Source organism: Homalodisca vitripennis, chromosome 4 (assembly GCF_021130785.1).
Source record: "Homalodisca vitripennis isolate AUS2020 chromosome 4, UT_GWSS_2.1, whole genome shotgun sequence".
Taxonomy (NCBI): domain Eukaryota; kingdom Metazoa; phylum Arthropoda; class Insecta; order Hemiptera; family Cicadellidae; genus Homalodisca; species Homalodisca vitripennis.
In genome coordinates, this window is record NC_060210.1 from 45444617 (window position 1) to 45469748 (window position 25132).

At 33.8% G+C, this 25132-nt stretch overlaps 1 protein-coding gene across 2 annotated transcripts in view; it reads left to right on the forward strand.

Annotated features, from left to right (window-relative positions):
- Positions 1 to 14914, forward strand: part of LOC124359263 (ichor) — a 45683-nt gene extending 30769 nt beyond the window's left edge. For both annotated transcript variants that reach the window (XM_046811873.1, XM_046811874.1), the window contains exon 2: positions 11682 to 14914. In XM_046811873.1, the coding sequence (XP_046667829.1) occupies positions 11859 to 13196 (1338 nt within the window). In that variant the 5' untranslated portion in view covers positions 11682 to 11858 and the 3' untranslated portion in view covers positions 13197 to 14914. The remainder of the gene's footprint in view (positions 1 to 11681) is intronic.
- The last annotated feature ends 10218 nt before the right edge of the window (positions 14915 to 25132 follow it).

Consider the following 25132-nt stretch of genomic DNA (forward strand, 5'->3'; position numbering starts at 1 on the left):
ATATTTATAGCACATACCGTGCGTGGATAACGTTTGCGACTTAAATTGTCCCTGCCTCGATTATTATTTTAAACGCGTTTGTTGTACGTTTTGCAGTACTGTTTTTTTCAGTATGAAATTTAGTAAATATTTTTCAAATGACACTTACCTAAAACATAATAGAAATTCTGTATAACTTGGTTGATGATGGTTGAGAATAGTAATGTCAATTGTAGCGAGTGAATGGATTGCCTCGATAGTCCAAGAGCCAAAAGTCAATTTACATTGTATAAGCATACAGCCTGGGCTTTATTGAAATCGACATAAAAATTTCTTCTAAAGAATAAATCAACCATCAGGCTATAGCGCTTGTGATGGTTGAGGTCAAATGGGAAGTATCAAAAGGTTTAAAAATAAAAATAATAGTTTTTCCCAGATGAAATGTTTCTTGGCACGATAGAACCAACAATCACACGTAAATAAATGTTAAATCAGTGTCAGCTAATCATATAGGGACCCTTAAAGTTTCAAATCTGTCTCTCTATATATTTATCTGATGCTGATGTAACTATTATTTATGTGCCTGACGGTCGGTTTTAAGTATTAAAACCTAGAAAACATTTTGAACCCTAAAAATACCAACTTGTATCGATCATAGTAATTGAATGTTTATTTATTTGTCTGACGATGGTTTTAAATGTGTCAAGCTACATATAATCTGATACAGAATTATAATTTTGTATGTTTAACCCATTCTATACCCTTCGATTACGACCTCACCAAACATGCGTGGCTAACGATCAATTTCTTTTTTAAGAGATATTTCTCTATTTATTTCAGGTAAACTCAGGATGTGTGCTTATACAATACAAAATGGCTCTCAGCTCCCGGACTACATTTATAGTCATGTTCCCACTAAGACAAACGCACTTTATCACCGGGAGACGCCACATTGTCACAAGTCATAAGTATCAATGTATAGCGAGTTCCGCAACGATAAGAAAACGAATATAGTCCATCAAGCATTGAATATTGACATTACCGTGTTGTGATATCTTGAGTGCAGGTTATTACGAGCACTTCTATCTTGTCGACAACGACATTTTTGTTGAGTTTTAACAGAGAATAGACTTAGATTAATTATGAATAATTCCAAACTCTCACTTGTATTTCTACGCATATTGTTTCCAGTGATACAGTAATAATATTTGTACATTTACTGCATTCTTATGCTACATATTAGTAGATGTGTTTGTTTTACGCTAAAATACTCTTATAGGCTTCTGAAACCACTTTCTCACTCTTCATCCCTCACCCTCCTTGATCCAACTAATTGGTGAAAATAAATCGTATTTTAATATCTTCCTATAATGTGAGAAAAATACGGGTAGAAATCTCAAAATGACTTTTGGGGAGTTTCGTTTTAAATAATTTCTGAAACTGGATTGGGTTTAAGATGGTGTCTTAATATTTTGTTATTATAATGTTTTGTCCTCTCCGCCTCCAAAATATTTCCCCGTGTATTTTCGCAATGATGTAAAATAACTTGAGCACTGAAGACAGCTTCAAATTAATGATTCTTCGACAAGATAGCCCCCTCCAAACTAACCAACTTACTAGACAAAGCGATAATTTATTTCAACAGTTGGATTCATAACCCGAAGAACAGAATATACACAATGCAGACAGAATATAAAGAAGCAAATTAATGTTCTACCATAACTGACTATTTTATTTCTACAAAGATAATTAACTGCTAAGCTTCATCAAAGTTCCTCACTTTATATGAATAAATAAAAAATGTGAACAAATAACTGTCGAATGAACTTTACTTACGCTTACCAGTTAAGTGAGTAATTAAAGAGAATTAAATTTAACTTATATTCGAAAATAAAGAAGAGTCTTAGGGATTCGTCCGATGGTGTGGATCATGAATGTTCAAGCAACTTAAATTCCACATATACCTTTGTATATTCCTCAGAATGTTCAAGCCAATGTCGAATAAAATTCATGCTTTTGTAAGGTGCAGAAAACTATACACCTGCCCATAGTAATTGTTGTATAGGCTGAACGATTACCTGGGAACTCAAAGTTGCGTAATGTTTGGATTTTCCACGATTAATATTTGTTCCACGGATTAGTCATGTCAAATTTTCATCTATAATAGATAATAAAGGTTGTTGTAAACTAAACGTTAAGTTATGCGAAAAAGATTTTTTCTGTGGTAATTTCGTTTTCTTTAAATTTAAATCGTAAGAACATCTTCAAACCATCGGTAAACAGTTGTAGTCTTGTTTACTGTAGTAGTAATAATTTGAACGTCTATACCAAATTTACGTAAGTTCAGTTTAGATTTAAAGGCGTGTTATTTATTGTATGTAGGTGAAGATTGTTTATACAAATATATTGTAAGAGGTAGGTCAGTACTTTACGTATAACAATTGGGGTTGCATTTAATTCAGCATAAACACGTTCTTTTGATTATCTAATAGTACCTATAGTGTATAAGAGTTTAATCAAACATAAACAGAACTTTACAGATTGATAATAATGGATAGTATGGGCGTCAAACAGGAGATGGTTTGAATGATTCAGGAGTCTTTAATTAAAAATGCGAAACAATAATGGGTTTAGAAGCTTTTGTAAAATAACACATAATGAAAATAATATTCACAAACCAGGTAATTTGAAGTCACCGTTGTTTTGATTATTTATTATTCCAGTAGCAAGCTTTAATTCTCAAGTGCAAAGTGCATAGCTATGTTTTACGAAATTGAGATCAATGTCAGAACTAACCTTAATTGACTATAAAAGTCTTACAATAAATGTTTCAAGACATTTAGGATTATATATTTGTATATGTCCTGGAATATCTCATTAATTTTATTTTAGAAATAAAGATAACCAGTCGATTGAAGAATATTTAGTATAGCAATGTGGTCCATGAGTAACAAATATGATCTCCAATCTGCTTCTTTTAAGATGTTGATTGTAAATTGGTCTAAGCTAACATAACTAGTTGTACTACACAGGTTATTTGTAATCGCGTTGTTTGAATAATGATGGTTGTATTGTAAAAACATATTTTACATTTTCGAAAATTAAAACATCAAGAAGACCTGCTACTCCTCGTATTTTTCAATTTAAAACGTTTTAGTTAGTTGCTTGTCTGATGTTGTATGTCTTGTAAATATTAAAAAAATGTTACCAGTTTAATTCTGTAATAACCTTCTACGTTGGATTATCCTGAAAGAAGAACTGTGAACACTAAAATAACAAAATAATATTGAATACTATATTAATTTTCATTTATATTAGTTGATAAATTTAACATAAACTCCACTAGATTTTTTTGCTACAATATCGCAATATGAATAGCAATTTTCGAATACTGTCTACAATATCTGTTATTGCATTTAAACAAGTTAATTTATATCCTGCATGCTTTTATTACTAATGTTGCGTTTCTCTTTATGGAAAAAACAGTAGTATATTCTCACGTTTCTTTTTTCGCAGACAACAGCGGCAATGTTTGTTTATATAATTGTGCGGTATTTCTTGTCAATGGTGCCTTGATGCAAAAAGGTTCGGCGTTACTAACAGCTCTACTTCACAGTCTGTGGTCAAGTAGGCCGTGGCGACCAGCGACACTAGCGCTGCGCTGCTCAGCGGCAATCCACTTAACCACCAGCCGGAAACTAACCTCACTCCTTACCCTACTTCATCAACCTGCCTCTTTCTGTCTTTACTCACAGGTTTCCCTTGCTTATAATTACTATTATATGAATGGTTAATCCCAGCAAATTACTAAGCACATTTTCAACCGTGTTTATTTTCCCTTCAATATTTTAAATACGATTAAATAATACGTGTCAGAAAACACATCATTTATACAGACTACTACTGATAAACTACATCTGGTTAAACAGGTACTTGTTTAAGTCTAGACGTAGATGAATATATAATAATATATTTTGTATATATCTTCCATATTTCGCCAGATTAAGAGTTACCTTTTAGCCTTAAGCAAAGGAGATCATTTGACCCCACAAATTACAAATTTCATTTCGATTTACTGTCAATATTATAAAAATTGAAAATCTGAAATTTTTAAATACATATTACTATTTATTTATTTATTTTAATCTTAACGTAACTCTAACTATACTAATGATGGTGTACAACGCAAAAGCCTTGTCGAAACGTATAGCCAGAGTGTATGATTTGTTCAGATCCATCCCGTCCTAAATGTGGGTAACGTGATTGTTATCATTTGAAGATATAATTGTTACAATAATGTAAGTTCACTCATAACACAATATTTTCAAATCATCCATCATCAAAAATAAGCCTTAAGAAAATTAATGTAGAAATACAGAGGTGTAAGGAATTGTTGAATATGAAAGGAAAATACAGATATTTTCGAAATAAAACCCATTTTAATCGTGAATTAATTAATTAATTATCTTATTTAACATTAGTGTTCTACAATATATTAAAACTCATAACGGTTAATCTATGGGTCACATAAATCGTTTGTCCATTTTTGTACAATAAGAATAAAACAAAGAAAAGTCTCGTTACCATTTTATCAGATTTGTACATCTTGAATGCGAATGTCACGTCGTGTTGTGATAGTTAGCGATCGTGGCGGAACCTATCCGAGAGTTCGTGCACTATTTGGCACCATTAACCGACGCGCAGCCTACTTCCGGAGATAAATGCAACAATACTGGAGAGTCAGCTGTCAGTCGCCATACTGGCCTGATATCATAACCTCAATGTCGCACAATGAATCTATTCATCCGGCACAACCATCGCCGCTCGCCGACCAATCATTCGGCTACAATTGACTTGAGGTTGAAGGAAAAAATAGTGAACCAGCTTTCTTCTTTACCGGGACAGAAGTTAAAGTAACCACATTGTTAGAGAAACAATATTGTTAAAGAAACCGGTTTGTTGAAGCGACCCAATCGTTTGAAACGTATTGCTAGTACATATAACACTGGTTAATGTATTCAAACAAAATTTACAATAGCACAAACTTTGAAGAACTGCCTTTAAATATTGTTTGTTCTCAGGGATTATATTGTTAATTCTCAGAATTGAAATGAAATTAGACAACACTATACGATAATTATACGTTTAGTCCTTGATTTACACTATAATTGTGATTACGTAGAATAAAAGAAACCTTTTTATGATTATATAAATGAAGTTTAGTTACAGTAAAGTAGCTAGATAAAACCAAAAGGAAATAACAATTGTATTGCAAAGAAATAATCGAATGGTTTCTTGTGTTGTTTACACATTTTCGGTACGTAAATTAGAGATCTCAAGAGAAGGAAATAAGAACGGTAGACAAGAAGAAACACTTAAATTTAATATCGAATGTACATCAGTCCAAAAATATCTAAATCGACTTTTGATGAAGATACACGCACATCTAAAAAAAAATATCAAATCTAAAAAAATTTGGCACTGTAATACAATTCCTAAAATTACTCGGTTTAAAAATGGACAGTGCCCATGCATTTTAACTGATTATTTCTAATTTTTATGTTTTTTCAGTCAGATCACATTATAAAAATTCAAGCCTAGGTCAAAATCCAAATTGCTGGCAAAGTAATAAATTAAATCTGTACCATATAATTTGCAACAAATGTAGCAAAATGGTGTACTCTCTCACATGGGTTCTCTTCATCTTGAAAAAACCATATAACTACATTTGAAGAGTAGGAATAATTTATGGTTACATTTTGATTTAACTTTATGAATATCAAGGTATATATATATATATATATATATATATATATATATATATATATATATATATATACATACTGTGTCTTTAAGCAACCTCCACACAAGTCTAAAACAATATGAAAATTAAAGGAGTTCGAGTGTTTTAGCACGATACAAACCATGTTTACTTAATATAATAATTACATAATAAAATCAATGATTAATTGATTTATTGTATGATTTTACGTATTTTTATAGAAATAAACACATGTTTATATGAATTTATTCTTTTTAAATTTATGGAGTTACACCTACATTCGTACAGACTAAAAAATCAGTCATTTGTTCTTCATATAAATCTTTCTAACGAGGTAAATTATTCTATTTATATATTAAACATTGACGTACCAATCAGCAGAGAGTTCCTATAGCTTGGTGTCAGATACTCACACATTTAGGATTATACTTAAGTGGGATTCGTTTTAAAATAACTATAGTCACTAGTTATTATTATGTTGGCCTCTGGATAACTAAAAAGGATAGTTAGAGAATATAGCAACCAAAATTAAAGAGCGATGAATTATGAACTGAATTTTAATATATGTGGTGGTAATATCTGCATGTTTGTTAGGGTAATATTATTTAATTTTGAAGACATAGCTTTTTAAGGCAGTATATCCTGAAGAAGACAAAAGGTTAATCATTTCACAAGGAGTTGGCTCAAGTACAAGTTTTTCAAAATAAGAACATGATTTACCTTAAGCCAATTCAATGGAAATATTTTATAAAGCGCTAGGGCCTATATTCTTTATATTTAAAAATATGTAATTATTTCAGTCATATTTCATGCAGAAATTATAATTCATATCCTTCAATTCAGATCAGTGTTTTTCCTGGACCCGATTTCAACTTTACTATTCATTTAAATGCCTAACTACGAATTTAAATTTCTTGTTAAAATTTCAAAAACTTTGCCATTGCCTTGTTTTTAGAAAAGGTACTGTAAATGACTGTTATTACAAAATTAAAATATTAATCCACCCGAAACTCTACTCCGTCATCTCCCTTGTGCCGAATATTTGAGATAATAAATAGTTCCTTTATCAACAATGACCTCTCAATGGGCACTCTCCTGCTTTCCTAATTACTTTGATAGATAATTAATTTTGTCATTAATTCGTCAGAGTAATTAAACAAGAATACGAGAGGGAAGTACTATCGTGAGCTGGACAATACTGATACATGACTGAAACTCGCACCCAGACTAGACGTACCGGTACACAGTTACACATTGTTTACACTTTGTATCAATTTATCGTATAAATTATACCTATTGTTACAAATTTAAAACAGAATTGATTCCTTAATTTAATATCCATTATAGACGATTTATATTTGAAAGGAAGACAGTATTTTGGACGGTGTCCATCGAACCCGAAAATTTTGACATCAGAACACATTGTACTTAAAAAAAAAACAAATTTCAGCATGTATGAAGGTTTATAACAGTCAGAACGCGTACAAACTAAAAGACTGCATAATACCGGCGCACTACACAGAATATGTTGTAAATTCCATATGCTTGCTTAATCCGTGTTAGATGCTTTGATACCTGAAGAAAACGTTAGATTCCAAATTTCGAAATGTAGTGTTATAATTTTTGTAACATATAACACTATTGTAAGTATTGCTTACAGATTTACGATTATGTTCATATTTTGTTGACCAAAGATGTCGAAAAAATGTCATCCTTTTTTTGGACTTTTTTAAGAAAAGCGCATATTGTCTTATTTATGCTTATCAACGAAGACGCAAGAAGCGAGCGAACCTCTGTTTCATGACGGTCCACGGTTCCAGACGCGTATTTCTCCGCCGCTTCCGCTGCATCATTACTTTCTCCGTAGCTCATGTTTGCTTCCAGTGCTCGATGATTGAGCCATAACATCAACAAAATGTAGAACAGGACTTTCACCTTCCTCACAGCAGGTTTATTCCATATTCTTCAGCCACTGTGCTCTTCCCTCTCCACCCCTCCCCACGTCAACGCGTTTCTCGATGGAAGGTGGCTCGAGCAAAGATTGTTTATTGAAGTATCTTCTTATATAATTTTGATTTATTCTTATATTGCCAAAACAATAATTTATTTAGAGTTCTAGATATACGAGAAAAAGTAGACTTTATAGCACTTTACACGTAACTATTCTACAATTTTGCAAAAGATTGTACAAGTATAAGATTCTAAAATATTCTGATACAGTATCAGTAAATATTCTTTTATATACTCAACCGATTCGAACCCTACTAAGTCTTATAAAATCTAAAATTACCTTTAATTTGATATCACACTCAACTAAAATAAAAAATTTAATTTATTTGACATAGTTTTTGACTTCTTGATTATGATAATGAGACATTTTTACGTTTATAATAATTAATATTTTAGACTTGAATTGTTATTTCATATTATATACCATAAACTATTTAAAAATACTGAGCATATTTTTAATGTTCGGGGTTTTGTAGTAGGATATATTTTCTTTGTCTAAAACTTAATCAGGTTCAGAAAGAAGCTGGCCATAAGTAGATATATATAAATGTATATATATATATATATATATATAATATATATATAAATTTATATATATTCATTATAATTAGTAATAAATTTAATATTTATTTTCACATTTTGATTGCACATTTTTTAGTTTCAATTAGAACTACCTAAGTACAGCACCCGTTTACAAATGCCGCAATTAAGCCAAGTTTTTCTATGACTAACCTTCAGATGAAAAAAATTGGTCAGTTGTTTCTCATATGAAACACCTTTGCACTAAGAACATGAAGGAAATAAAAAAACCAAACAAATGTAGTTAGGTAAAGTTTTCTGTTTTGTATCATGAGCACAAAGCTGTCTCTTCCTGTACTATTGTTTAGTTTACGCAGGAATAACCATGCTAAAGTAGTATATACGTTGTGATGAACAAAAGTTGTGTTTTAGAACAGCAAGCTGTAACCATATCACTTCATTAATTTCACAGGTGATCATAAATAGGAGGGGTTTAACTGGTATGTAAAATTGCTTGTTTAAAGTTAATGTGCAGCACAAGGAAAATTAGAAAATCATTCCCTCTCCTTCTTGTTTGTCATATAGACTTTGCTAAACCTTAAAATGCGATCAATCCTCCTCACATATATGTATACATGGAGTTGACATACCATCATTATGAACGATCTAATCTACCTTCGGGATCCTTAAGTTTTACAGCAATTTTGATAGAGATTCCAATTTATTGACAAAAATATTAATCTTTTTTAATCATTTCTAATTAGAGATTGACGGCAGTAGCGACTTGTAGCCGCTATTCCCCAGGGGCTCCTACTATGGCTGACTCTCCTCTATCATGTCGAGTGCAACGCGTAAAGCAGCGGAATTTCGTTCTTACACGTGTCGTTGTCCAGAATGCTTCTGGCCTAATCGGTTCGGAGAGTGCTGTTAATTATGAGGACCTTATCATCCCTTTGCCATATAGTAACACTACTGCAGAGTGTTGTCCACTCCAAGTGTAGTGGCGAGTAGAAGACAGGTGGCGTTTAACTAAAACTCTTAAACCTCTAATATAAATATTTTATTTGGAACTGAATGTAGATTTATTGAGGTGACTCTATACCGATGATTATATGTCCACGACCAAGGGTCCAACTTTTTTATATTGCGATGATGAATAAGATGTCTTTTTAATATCCAAATAAAGATATCAATACCTGAACCTCCCTCTTTGTGCGGATATTGGAACGAATATCATGGAAAAGTTTTTTAACCTTATTTTAAATACGCTGTGCGGAATGAAATGAGTTAATGTCAAGTGGATGCCTCTGGCAGAGTACCGGAGAATCCTCTCGCTCCTGGCATGTCTAAGTAGATGCCGTGTCTCTGCGCCGCGCTTTCTTCTGACGAGCGCTACGACTACTTTCTCCCGACCTAGAGAGAAGGTCAATAAACCAGCCTTAGAACGTAGTCTGTCCTGCTGCCACTGCCACTGCCACGAACAGTGCAATCTTGACGAGATAATGTTGATTTTATCCGGAATTACTGGCACTTCGATGTGCGAACTAAGACTGACAGTGAAACCCTTGAAAGTATTTTAGTTACATGCATTAATAATAATGCTGTAATTTTTATTAATATAAAACAACACTTTAAAATAATTTTATTTTTACGACTTTATCTGTGCATAGATGTGGTTGTCATTAACAAAACATTTCCTATGTTTATTAAATTTGAATTCTAGTTCCTAATTGTGCGGCTCGATTCTCTCACTAGGATTCTACCCTCGAGTTCCAGTAGGGTTTAACATTTTATAATGAGTAGAGATTTTTAGGTGGAAAATTTAACAATCGTGTCTTGAATCCCCAGTGCGTCTGAGGCTAGAACATTTCAGAAACTTCCTGAATTGGCTGACAATACTTTAAAGACAGATTTAAAGAATTAAGTACAATAATGTGTTTTAAGTGGTTTGTTTGAAAAAGGCTCTTCAATGCAGCTACAAATAATAACTATAGACTTTAAAACATGTGCGATGCCAATATTATACTTATTCTCTTCAACATACCAGTAAGTACTGTGAAAATGACCATTTAATTTGAAAACAATATACTTGTAATAGAAACTCGTATATTTAAGTCGTATTTTTATAATTCATTTTTACACATTTAACGTAAGCTACTAGATCAGAATTAGAATGAAGAATTCCCTAAACCTGGTACAGATTTATTTATTACTTTCTGAATTCACCAAACCGCGATCTGACAACATAAATAAGACTTGAAATGTCTTACAATTTTATGCTTTGTGGTCAGTTTAAGATAATTATGAGTAGTTTGCCTTATGAATGAATAGAAAGTAAAAAGAACTCTTCTTTAAGCTCTCACGCGGATTAATGAGTGAATCGTTCTTTGACAAGCTATTGATGTAGTTTTGAGTGACCGCTCAGTCTCCAACATTACGCAGTGCAGTCATGCTCGCACTCCACAGATATACGCTGTTGACATTGAGCCAGCCGCTGGCTCACCGCGTACTGTCTGATATACAATTCAAGGTGCACTAGGAGTCGGCAGATCGCGCAGGAATCTCTACTTTGTAGGCCACAAGAGAAAGTGTCAAGGTTAATACTCCACTCTCTCTTGCCCCCTCCATCTTGCTTCTTCAACCTAAATTTTATAATTTTATACTTTCTTCTCTTTTTACCAGTCTTCTTCGTTCATCCGGTGGTGTTTTCTGGTTAATTCAATTTTATATACAACTGTTCCTAAGTTTATTTAAATTTGATATATTCTTTTTCTTAAATAAAAGAAAGTGTCCATTATACCGATACAATTTCGCATTTTTCAAACTTGAAAATAAAATTACTAATACACACGAAATTATTGTAGGTTTTCTTACACACCAAATAATAACTACAAATTAATAGACCTTTCCAAGTAGGCCTAATAATACACTTTTACAAAAGTTGACAATTAAAAATATAGGCCTTGTAGCATATGTAATGGCAATTTGAATAGGAACATCAATATACAGACTGTTGATATACAGTTTATCCTGTCGGTACAAGAGTGAAAAAACAGTGGTTTACACTACAGTAAATAAACTTAAAGACATCCATGAATGGGTGAAGCGAATGTAACCGGATACTACTAACTCCGCCGTGAAATTCAGTATCTTTCGATCAAGGGGTATATATTTCATCAATTTTATTGTGCCTGTCTGTCATAGAAGTTTGATGTAAAAGATTTCAATCGTAGCAACATATCAATCTACGATAATTAATCTAAAATATGGTTTCTAACTTATTTCTTGTATTCTTCTGTCGACAATGCTTTTTCTTTAGTATAGACAATTTGGATTCTGCATGCACACATATCGCACCTCTATCTTCTCTGACAGAGTGGTCGTGTTCCAGGTGACGAAAGAACGCTCCTCATCATGCCACGTCGCCGCCTCTCCGCCTCATCAGCCTCCGGATGACGATGGGCCGCCCGTCGATCTGAGCAGAGTTCCGCTGGATCCCCCCTGGCTGAGTCCGACCCGAGCGCCGCCGGATTCACCGCCTCCTTCGACATCGTCGTCTTCAAATAAAATGAAAATAACCGGCGGTGACTCTCCGTTCATCATAGGAATGCCCGTAGATTTGATGAACTCGTGCTGGGCTGTCTCCGAACACTTTCTGGGCAGTGCTTCCCACCAGAAGACCATGTTGGGTGACACAGAGGACGAGGATTCCAACTCAAAGTCCGCTATGGACGACTTCGAGCTGATCCTGAAAAACTCATCGCCCTCGGAACAAAACAACAATTTGGCCGAGCTGAAACCTCTGCCCCCCTTTACGGGGTACACAGGCCACCTCAGCATCAACGGCATCCCCGGACACCACTACCACACGATAGCGTCGGCGCCCAGTCCTCCTCGCGTGGAGGCCAACAATAACTCCTCAGAAACCGCCAACCAAAACTCGATGTTTTATTCCGCCGACCAAGTGGTATCCTCCTCTACCATGGACTGTCCTCTGGACAATATTAAAACGGAGAGTGTCGACTACAACGGCATCCTTTTGGACCCCGCCATAGAAGACATCGCCGCAGTGCTCGGCTCTGCCATCGCTGATACCACGCAAGCAAACAACAACAATAACAACAGCAGTAATAGCACGAACAACAACAATATAGACTGCGGATCGTCTAGGGACAGTTGGATGGAACTTGATGCTTGGTTCGATTCGGCGTGTGAGCAAAATCCGTCCGGCAACAGTAAATCAATCCTACCCACGGACACGTTGCAAGAGTTTGTGCCCGCTACGTCACACTTCTCAGCGTCACCCTCGCCTCCACCCGCCGTCACCATATCTTTTCAGCAAGTGGCTCAGCACAAGCGAGAACTGTCATACTCTTCCATGCCACTGCTGCAGAGTCGGTTACAAAATGGACCACCCACAATAAAACCCGAGTTGACGTACACCCTAGTGCCGTGCAAGCAGGAAGTCACCTACAGCTTGGTCTCGGAGTGTCCTTCGCCGTCCTCGTCCACCCCCTACCTGGCGCATAGTCCACCCGGTCACGTGGTGTCCACCTCAGACCTGGTGCGGTACAACCCCGTCCACAGTTCTCGGCCTTCGCCCGAGCTGCAGGTCAGCTTCCCTCACACCACCACGCCTTCCAAAAAGTCCAAGAACAGGTCGAGGAGCAAGACTGCCGCGGCCACGTCCACCGTCGTGTACAGCGAAGGTATCGGCAAGGAGAAACCCGTCCACAGGTGTACCATCTGCAACAGAGGGTTCCTGAACAAGTCGAATATCAAGGTACACTTGAGGACGCACACGGGTGAGAAACCCTTCCGCTGCGAGGTGTGTGGAAAAGCGTTCAGACAGAAGGCCCACCTGATCAAGCACGCGCAGATACACAAACGTATAGGGAGAGACTGATATGATGAGGAGTGCGACCGTCCTGCCGCCCTGGGCGACTCGGGCAGGTTCAACCCCCTGCTGCTGCTCAAGTACGCGCGTGCCCTCTTTCCTTGATCGGGGAGTTCGTGAGGCATCCAAAACTAATCGAGAGTATGATGAAACTCGAGTCTAGTAGAGTGATGAAGTAGGATTATGTAGTCTTCTGTGAGGTCTCATGATCGTGTTTCACCCTCTCCATCATATAACTGAGGAGTAAACGAGAGCTGTACAAACAACATTAACTTGAGCTAGGGGTCGACTCCCGAGACGAACAGAGCGTCGAACTGTCCACTCCGTGTCCGCCTGTAAAAATCCAAAGGAAATTCCATTGAAAAGACAAAGACTTGCAAATATTTGTGAATAGTTGTTTAAAGTGTGCAAATAGAGTACTGAATTGTGCATCCCAGAATAATGTATATATATTTATGGTTTTCTGGTAAAAGTGAAAAACGTGCACGGCATAAGATGTTTGTCAATTTTAATCGAAGAACTCAGGAAAATTATATGTACAGATAAGTGCTAAAAACTATTTTATGAGTCTGATATCTTTTTAAGTGAATATAAATCTTTTATTAATGAAGTTTCTATCCTGAATGCTGGTAAAATGTTCAGCTGTTAAGCATTTTTTTAAGTTGATATTTCATTTAATGTTTAATAAGAAATGCTTTTAGATTCGTGGTAAAATTGTTACCCATTAAAAACTGTTGTTGGTGTTATTTGAAATTTTGAACGGTATTTAAACAAAAACTTAAGTTTAGGTACAACATTTGAAATGTGTATTAGAATCTGCTCTCTATATGTCACAGTGAACTGTGCATTATTAATTTACTGTTTGATAACAAATTAGAGATTAAGGAGTGAGTGCAATGGTCTGGTATTTTATAATGATTATGTACATATATATTATTTAGTCTTAGGCAATCCCAAAAAGCCCATCTCCATAACATCACTTATTCTGGTGCTGGGTGTAATTTTAATCAAAATGTTTTTGAAAACTGGGAACCGACCTCGCTACCTGTTTTGCAGGTCCATTGTTTTGCTACCCAATGTTTTTCTTTACGGTTTATTGTATTTACATAGTTTCTGAGAGTTTCAGAAGATCTTCGTATAAACATTACTCAAAATCATTGCATATTGCAATCATTAGGTGCTACATCTGACCATGAATTATTCCACAACATTAATACAAACGGATACGAGAATACAAACATTGACAGCTAGGATTGAGTAGTTAACATTACAACTATGATAATATGATGAGTATTTTTTCAGATTCAATTTCATAAATGTTAACAGAAATTTTTAATTTAATTTTATTACAAACGTTAGTTTTACTATAAGTTAACTGTATTAATATGATACTTTGTTTATTGTGAACTAACTAAACTGTTACTTTTTGGAATTTGAAAATTTATTATTGTAAAAGCTGTATTTTCGTTTCATTAATTATTCTTTAAATAATTTTTACCTTCTAAGAATATATAATAAAAACTACTTACTCATGCCTACGTGATTTCTTTCTTTCTTCAGATATTTCTAAAATAAGAACTTAAATTAAATACTTAATTTGTTTCCCATTTAATCTGTCTAAAACACTTAATGTAACTGTAGCATTTATAAAACGTTATGAGTAATTTTAAGTTTAGAATTAATAAAGGGACCAAAAATGTACATACAATAAATTATATTTTAATATAGTTGTTTTAAGATTTATTTGCCTAGTTTCGTCTTATTTATAAATAAATAGCTTTAGATTGATAATGTACAGACGGTTGTGTGTGAATCTCTTCATAGATCTGTATAATTGCATATAACTTGCAGCGATGTATATTTTAATGATTGTTTCCTCTTTAATATGTAAATACAGGAATTAATTTCTAATAAAATTGTGAAAAAGTGTTATATGCTTCTTGGACCACGGTTTATGTCATGTCAAAACAATATTAGCCTAAATTATTTCCTCAGGTCCAACGTTTGAACATTTATTTTCGAAGGTTTTACGTTGTAGAATAAAAAAACCAATAATACATCAATCAGACTTACAAATATATCATTCTGAAACAACGACTCACTTTGAAGAATAGCAGTGTAAATAAAGGAACGTGTTTAAATATGTTTGTAAAAATATTCCAGGTGGAATAGGAAATCGCTTTTCACAAAAGCACTTCGTACCTAACTCTGTTAGATCTTGTCTGTTTAAATGGAGGGTTTGTATATTTAAGTAGAACCCATTTTGTTTAGTTGTGTATTCAGAGTTTAGTTCTTAAGTTGGAAAGTCACATCACGTTTTCTAGGTTGTGCTGAAAAACGAAATGTCATATTTAAAAGGTAGACATACATAAAAAGTGCTTAAACATTATATTTTGATAAGGAAATCTTCAGTAATAGAGAAATTACATAGATGCTATTATGTGTTTTGTTGCTTTTGACTCGTAGGTGCTAAAGGTGACTGACGAATTGTTTATATTACTGTTAAGAGGTGCAGCACAAAATTGCATACGCGAAATTTTACAATAAAGTAGATTTTTACGTAACTTCTACAGCAATGGTTTATAAAAGAATGCAAGTGTTTGTTAAGGGGTTGATTAATTAATTAACCCCGTTTGCTATATTTATATAAAACATATCGAATGAGACTGCAAATCTAAAATATATTTATCCGAAGACATCGTTCTAATGTCAATATCTAATGTATAACAAACACAGTGATAACTCTACATCGTAGTGAGTGAGTGGTAATGTTTAGAGAGTAACGAATGACTGTTATTTATTATATTCATGGGTTGTATAGTAGATTATAAGGCTCCTAGGTTGTATTGACTATATTTCCTACATTTCCAGTCATTGCAATAGAAATGAGGAAGTTGCAATAATACTAGGCTTACTGCAATAATAATGTGTAAATTGAAAAGCATACATCGAATATATTTTGTATTTTCTTGTAAGGGCGCAAAATACCATTATTATTGCTACTTCCAACTTACTCTAAAGTTTCTATGCCTCTCATGCAGTTTGTTAATATCTTGTTCTTTGTTTATTGTTAAATAAAATTTAAATTTAAATGTTGTGTTTTCGTTGTGTTGTAGTTCCTGTATGTACCCTTCGCCTATTACATGTCATGTATCTACGTTATCGACCTAGGTTTTGAGAAGACGATTTTGTTGATTATAGACCGTGCAGAATGATGGATCTTATACTGCCACTGGTCATTGTGCCTTATCTTGTAATTTACCATACCTAAAAAACATGTGACCAGTCACAGACTATCGGATGGAAGATTTTTGTCAGAATAATTTTTACATAATTTACTACTTTATTTATACATATTTGTTTAATTGACTAATGGGCTGTTTGATACAAAAAGACCTTAGCAACCAAGGCATAAATGTTCAGATTGCTTCTTGGTCTTTAACTGCACATGTCACGCAATTGTCTCAAAGTGGCAATTACCATGTATTGGAAAACAAAATCAAAATTAGCTTTATGGTTAATGAGTATGGTAGTCATGATTGCAATGGAATAAAAACTGAAAAAAACACTTGTAAACCCAATTGCACCAGACTAACGCATGACATGTACAGAGCGCAGTAACGAATCATTAACACTTTTAAAACATAGATGAGTTTCACCTAACGTAACAAAAATTCCAAATCATTAACATCTCTCAAACTAAATGAATACGCACTTTATCAGTTATAAAAGTGGTGTTGAAAATCCTAGTGCAAGTACGTGCATAAGGAGCTGTTTAGTGTACAAGGAATAGTAAACTGTATGTGAATTTCAAATAATTTCAAATGTGACTTCAGACACTTCTTGCCTCGCGTATATATGCGTTGTCAAAAGCATCCTGTACTATGGACCCAAATAAGTAAGGTAGATATTAAATAAGCCTTCCTATTGCAATCTCCCTCAACAATGTAATTCCAAGAGATTTTTTTAATTTTTCTGACCATAACCACCAGAACTCAAAACAATTATTTTATACATTCGCACATTTGGATACAACACATGCAGAAGTATTACTTGCACATAACTTAAATGATTTCGCTTGTATGCTGTAAGCAAAAAACGTTTCAAGATGGCGGCCATTCACATTTCTGTAAAACCTTTACTTCGACTAATTCGGAACACAGAGAAATAACATAAGTTAATCAATTATTGTCATTTTAAACAAGTGTTATTCTTGCACTAGTTTACATGTCTTTTAAGGCGATAGCGGCTGTTCATAATTTTGAAATGGAATGGAGACATTTCAATTCTTACGCACCACTCATCAAAACGAAAAATAGTTTTAAAATGTTCAGGATATTTTCAAAAACGTATGTATGACGGCCGTACAAAATAGTGAGAAGTGTACAATCACCTTAAATCGTTACAAACAATTTGCGAGCTTACAAGATAACGTTTCCAATTAGTTTTTTCAATAATAAACCAAGACAAAACTAGTTGGAATTTTACAGAAGCTTCGTATATTTTTAACCATTCAAACTAACATAGTAAAAATAGGAAATTTGATATCTGCAGTGACAGTTTTTTAATGACGCGCTCTTTAATATATCTAACAACATTTAAACATTTATTTGAAAAAAATTTAAATGGTATAACCTCGAAGAATTTGGAAGTGTAAATGGGTACGTCAGTGTAAACATTAAAAATTATTTTTTAAATATTTAAATCTTGTACCTGACTATCCGTTTCGAGTGAGGATAAATATTATTTTTGTTCATGTTCATCATCAATGTTCTGTTATTGGTGTAAATTATAACCACTGCATTAAAAAATTATAAATTTCACATTGTTAAATCTTTCTAAAATATTAAAAAAATATAGTGGTTTCAAAATTGTGAAACAAAATATAAACAAATCGATTGTTTACAAAATATTTACTTTCTTCTACGCTTTTAGTACTAAAATAATAAACAATGGAAGTGCATAATTTTCTGTAAATGCAGTGAATTGTAAGGTAGGCTACTTTGTTTCAAAGGGGCATTTAGTACTAAATTGGAACACTAACTATTAATTCAACATTTGGATGTAGGCGGGTCCGGCTAAGCCTCTGGTTTCTTTGCATCCTGGAAAATTCAAGGCGCTAATCCCCCCTATTGAGACTTTGTAATCGTGTGCATTAATGCTGCAGACGAAATTACTGATTTGAGTGCCTACAAAAAAGATGATACCACTACAATACAAGATTTTACGTTGCACTGGGCCAGAGGTCGTCTCATGACTGGCTTTCTGTGGGTATTTTTGTTGCAACACTAGTCTTGAGGACAAAAAACATACATGAATAGTTATATGAATTAATATAGTATGAATGTTTTAATAGGCATGAATCTAAAAACATGCACTTGTTCTGGACTTCTTAGTTTAGCGAATAGTGCTATTTACGTGATTAAAACATTAATTTAGTATCTACATAAGGAAAGATAACCGATATATCTTCCACGTATCTCGAACAAATTACCAGTGGATCTGATTTGAAACCAGGTGGCCATACGAAATTATTTTATAAACATAATGACTAAAATGGGCAATTGATAGATACTCATTGCCATGCCTTCATCTTTACGGGAGAATTGGCACTGTAAATGAAAACTAGTTATATTGAGTGGATAAACTATCCTAATAGTTTCATGATTACCGAATCTGAGATTTTGTTTAATTATTTATTTTGTTGTTTATTTTACGATTGAACGTTTTTTGATGTTTCAACAACTATAATTATAGTAATTGTTTTAAATTCTCAATATCGTAGACAAGGTTGTTTAGTTTAACGGTTTCAGAATGTTTGACTTCATGATCCTTAGAGTCAGTTTGGAATATAACGATAAGCCTATACACAAAGTCTTATATGGCTAAACCTGAGCGTTTAACGTTATAATACCTGAATTACACAATTGAACATACCAGTTATCAAACCGTTGTCTTATAGATTCATTGCAACATATTATGATGATGGTCCACACGGACGCCAAGACGGTAATTCTGTACAATTTATAATTATCATCGTCCACAATGAATAATTAAATACCAAGGCGAGGACTATTGAGACAGTTCCATCACTGCTAATAACTTGTTTGCAGTATAGTTGCAATAACTATGCCATATTAGATAACACACGTACATATCAACACCACAGCCAAGAGGTCCCTTAATAATGTCGTATTCTATTAAACAGTCTAATTAAATGTATTTTATTAAAACAAACATAAACTTAACAAAATGGAATATTATATCGCAGTATCAGTATTTTCTTATATTGATTGATTGCCTATAATTATTAATAGATATAATAAAAATCTTAGATTTTTGCAACAAAAGCATAATAAATACAAGGAATCTCTTAAAAATTTTGAAATAATTAATGATTTTTAGTTTTTTTTTTATTAAATAAAGCTGTTCTTGTTATATGAGCGTGATTTAAATTGACAACACATTTATAAGAATGCTCCAAGCATTTATTCAAAATTATAATTAAACAACTCTTTACTTAGACTGCTAAGCAATCGTGAACAAAAAACAAATAGGTCTTTGGCTTTTAAAATTATTTCAGTAGCTTAGAAGTATTGAAAGTTTTTGATATTTTAAAGATAAGTTTAGTTTTAAAGGAGCATACAAAACGTTACATTTGATTTATGAAAAATTAAAAAGATGTATATTTTATTCAACATTTGTTATTAAAATCAAAATATCTATCAGATCAAAAAGTATGGATACCCGAGTTTTAAATTTAACCGCAAACTAATTAATAGAGCTAGAATAACGGTATTTTATTACAATTGAGCTTGTTAATATCTGTGTTTAGACATATCAATACAATTGTTTTCGAACAATAATTCCCAGTTTTTTTTGTATATAACCGGTTTTATGAGCTGTTCAATCAAAGTGCAACTTTGTACATTCGTAACAAGATTTTAACAATTATAAATTTACACAATATATGTTATACAAGTGTACTGTTTATAGTATAGAATTTTAGAATAATATAAAAAATGTACTAAACTTCTATCTAAATTTTTATTCTTGACAGGGTTTACAAATTCAGCATTGGTTTCGTTATGCAGCTCTTAAACGAGGCAAAATCTCATTGGGCAGTCCGGCAATCAGCGCATTTAGACAACCAGGCGCCTGCGCCGCGGCAAATCAGTAAAATCTGCTCAACTAAATCGGTATTATTAAAAAACTTTTAAGTAATAATTTACAAAATTACACGCCTAAGATTATTATTTTAAGCTATTAAAGACTCCACATCGAAACTAATGCAGATTCTTTAAACGTTCGGTCCAGATGGTAGTTTAATAAAAACTTTTGTCATATAATCCTAAAATCATAAAATGTCATATTCCATACCAGTATATTTGTACCTACTTCTTATACACATTTCATCTTAATCGGATCACCAGTTTCCGAGTTATAAATGTTGAAAGTATCAGTTTTTTGAAAACCTAAAAAATCGGTACATTTTTAATTGTTATAGCCGAAAAACCTGGAACTTATGGTTTGTAAATAATTTAATTTAAATGTTTAAACGGAGAGTAAAACAAGCTGAACGGTAATTAACTTCCCTTATTGTATTTCTAATTATTAGTGATAATCTTCAAACTTCTCAATTTAAACTTCTGAGAGTGACATTATGGAATACTATTGGGATATAAGAGAAAGTACTTTCAATTTCCACAGGAAAGGAATTATTAATATCCCAAATAAACGTTATGGAAAGCTAGGGATAAACTCATTCATTTTGGTTTATGTATAAATCATTGTATCCTGTATATCCTGAACGCCAATGGCGCAGTGTAGTGGGTACGGCGGTTATCGCAAGATAACCAGATCAAGCAACGCCGAGCGTGCCTGCTGCTTGGACAGGTGACCGCTGAGCGATCCTGTCCTTGCAAGCGGCCCGCCTGCCCGGCCATTGGTGGTGGTTCGGAAGTCACCTTTAAGCCGTTGGTCCCCAGGTTAAGTGTTAGAGAGGGCTTCTTAGCCCTAACTTCGCCTGGTAAAATAAGACATTCTTTACTTTTTACTTTTACTTTTATATCCGTTTCCAAACTAGCATAGATTTTTAACGCCTTTTAACGAAATCAAAATGTATCTTTTACGTCAGAATTCTTTAATCAAATATGGATTATATAACAATTAACCGCTTAACGGGATATAAGTTTTACAGATTTATACAAATCACCAAGAGTTTTTTTCTGTTTTTATTAAGGGGTATTCACAAAGTATACAGTCACCTGTCAAATTTGGTAGTACTGTGGTTATTTCGTTTGTTTGGTAGTATTTATTCTAATATTATATGTATACTAGTGCAGACGTGCACAAGAACAAAGGGAATTTTAGTGAACTATTTTTTGACTAAGGTGATCCTAAAAGTAATGTCAGCTTTATTGCACATTTATGAGTATTCTGTACATTCATAAATAACACGTGCTTTTTCAATATAACCAATATCTACCCTAAAACATGCTACTTTAATATTATTAAAGTGTTTAAACTATATAAAATAGTAGTCTATAGTGAACTTTCATTATACAGAGAATGAAAGTACACTTCCCATTCATAGTACTTCTCTTGTACAAGAAATGTACTATGAATGGGAAGCAGAAGTAAAAACAGTAAATACTTATTAATATTAAAATATTCGTAGATTTTTATAAAATTTAATGAACTGCACATTCTGTGCGCTTCTACTTAGTTGAACATCTCTGTAGGGCATACACTGATTGAATTCCACAATCAGCCTAGTAAGACTAGAATAAACTTCATATTCATCCTCAATTACTGATCACTTAAATATTTTAGAAATAGAATACTTCATTTTGATAAAGTAATTAACTAACCACTTTGGATACCTTTTACAGTTCCTCCCTCTCCCTTTTTGTATATAAATTTAGAAATTATAATTTAGAATTACAAATCAAAAATTGTGTTACAATTATTCACTGACTGGACGTTTTTATTTTGTCAATAATATTTGGTTCAAACACATACCCGTACGAGAACCTACAAATAAATTCAATGCATATAATTTGCTTGGTGTTAAAAACATGATACCACACCATGTATAAGTTGGTTGGCATTGTATTTCCTGCTATCTCATTGGTATGCAATGAACTTTTCTGGAACGAAGGAAACTGAGACAAGTCCAGGTAACAGAATGTTTTGGAAAGAGCAGTAACCTGGGTGACTGTATTTTTCAAGAATAATAAGGCATTATTGGACTTGGTTCAGGGACCATGTATATTTTGATAGAGAACAGTCCATCACTGATGTTTCATTCCACCTTTAATATTTCTTATTTGTGTTTCTTGTGAAGTTTACTTCTAAATGTAAACATACAATCTGGCGTAATGTCTAAATGATTTACTTTCCGAAATCACTCTGTGGCCTGGTTACGAAGGTTGGTGTGGAAGCTGTTACTCATAAAGTTCCGATTATTTTTATTCTCCGTCAAACGAATTTTGAAGTCCTGCCGCGGCGCAGCTATCCCCAGGTGTTCTGCACACGTGTCATTACCTGAGTAATGTGTCGTTGTACTCGTAAAGGAACCTCACTCAGCTGTCAGTTATCTGTTGTGGGCAGTAGAAGCTACTCCTGTAGAAGCAATAGCAATGGTAGAGCTATTTATTCACCTGCCAATCACATCCTGCCTCAAAAAAACTGCCAGTACTTTGACTCGTGGTGGTACGTCTTTTTCTGAAATCTGATGACCTTACCTTGATATAACAGCAATGGCAGTAAGAATATGGTTTCAGCCGATATAGTAATAATTTTGTTCTTGGTCCTGGGGGTTGTATACTAAAGTGACAACTTTAGTCGGGCAATTTTCATTGTTATTAAGTGAAATACAAAAATTCCATTGAACTGTTTTTGCGAATCTGCTCCGTTTGATCAATTCTTGTCCATCAGTATCACGCCACTGATAAGTTCTGAGTCATCTCTGTAAGTTCTTTGCTCAGCGTCTTTGGAAGGGGGTCGTAATCGTCTAGCACCAGCGTTGTTTTGACGATGCCTTTACTGATAATGTCGTATTACGTTGCCTTAACGTTTGAAACGCAAGAATGTGACATCTACACGTTCGTAGCATCGTTGGATGTCAATAATATGTTTCCATGGTTTGAGCCATTTTGTCATTTCTAACGTTTTGTTAGAAATTCCGCAAGAATATGTAATCAACTTCAAAGAAGCGGTGTTTGGGGTAAGAGGTAAGAGGTCGTGAACTTTTCGGGTGAGGAAAAATTAAGGAGGATGCGATATCGAAGATTTTGTTTTTGTTCTTTGTCGGTGGCTTTTACGCCTCCGAAATGTGCGCATCGGAGATATTCAATGTTCTATTGGGAATATGTAAGACCTTTTCTTTATAAAGTATGCTTTCTCTACATGATGTAGTAGCCGAAGCAGGAAACCATTTATACCTTTAGTTATTCCTATAAAAATATGACGATGACATTTGTTATAGTCTAGCTATCAATCAACATTACTTGAATGCTATTAAAGAGCAACCTCTAGAGTCGATGTTCCGGATGGTTGTACTTCCTATATACTAAGTAGCTGCAAAACGACGCTCTCGTACGCATTTTAACAATAGCAATAGCTTAATGATGAAGATTAATTAAAATAGGGGCTAGAAAAGCACTGGTGGCATCTGTACTCAGTTGCAACCACTAAGACTCCTACTCTAAATAATTAATTACTTTCTCTCACTTCTTGTAATGATTCTCAAAATACCAAATTATAAAATATGTGCATGAATTGTTGAAGACATCAGTACACTTATATTCAACGATTGATTCTTAACAACAGCCACGAATAAAACCTTAAAGATACTGTTAGCGAGAGAAAAGAAGAGACCTGGCCCGTGCCGGCGCACGCTGTGTACTAGTGTGTTGCCGCGCGGTAATTTCAGGCGCTTCGCCCCACAGCCAACCCTGCGAATTGATTATCATAGCAATGGAACAGTGAAACAATAATGGAATTACGAAACAAGGCGCGGCAACATACTAGTAGTAGCGCCTGCAAATTTCAGATAGGCCAGAATCCAGGTCTCTTCTTTTCTCTCGCGATCAGTATTGTGTTTCCATATAAAGAAAACTTCTGAAACAATGATATCTGTAATTTTTGTTGACCGTTTTTGTTCTTTCCTGCATGAAATTCTTTTAAAAAAGAACAAAGAAAATGATACTCTTATAAAAAAACTTTTATTCTCCCCACTACTGCCACACATGGCACGGAATATTAATGATGTTGTTCAGTCACTATTTAAATCAAAAGCTGCTAAGTTTAAAACATTTTTGAGAACTTTGAAGACAAATTAAAAGTAATGACTTGTTGCACCTACCATTATCTTTATAATCTTTGGCTAGAATACAAAAGTGTAGGAAACCTTTTTCCTTCAAAATTTATTGTACATTAATTTTCTTCTATTAATGTTTGCGATGTACCCAATGGAGATCAAAAAGATTAAAGTATCCCGTTTATCACCCTTTTATCTTTTTCATACAAAGCACTGACGCTTTATGTTGTGCAACCTTTCATCAACAGACGAGTACAGAGTACTATATACGTAGTAAGAGACATACCGTTGCAAGCCTGGGTTGTAGCAAATACTCGTAAAATGTTGTTCATTGCACTTAGGTCTGAGATATATTCTTTGAAAATCGTTTGAGTATCGAAAATTAGTTCTTTGCGATAACATTAGTATCAAAATTATTACTTAATACACTTTTACATTGTTAATAAATAATGAAGCTAAACGGCCGGGCTTCTAGTAATGTCTCCTACTATAGCACAAATTTCCGCATGATAAAACCTTTTCGGATGGTCCCACTTTTACTAGTCTTGTACCTGGTGTATTATTATTTCATTTGAGTTTCTCTTGAAGTTTTCTTGAGAAAAAAACTTAGAGTCCGAGA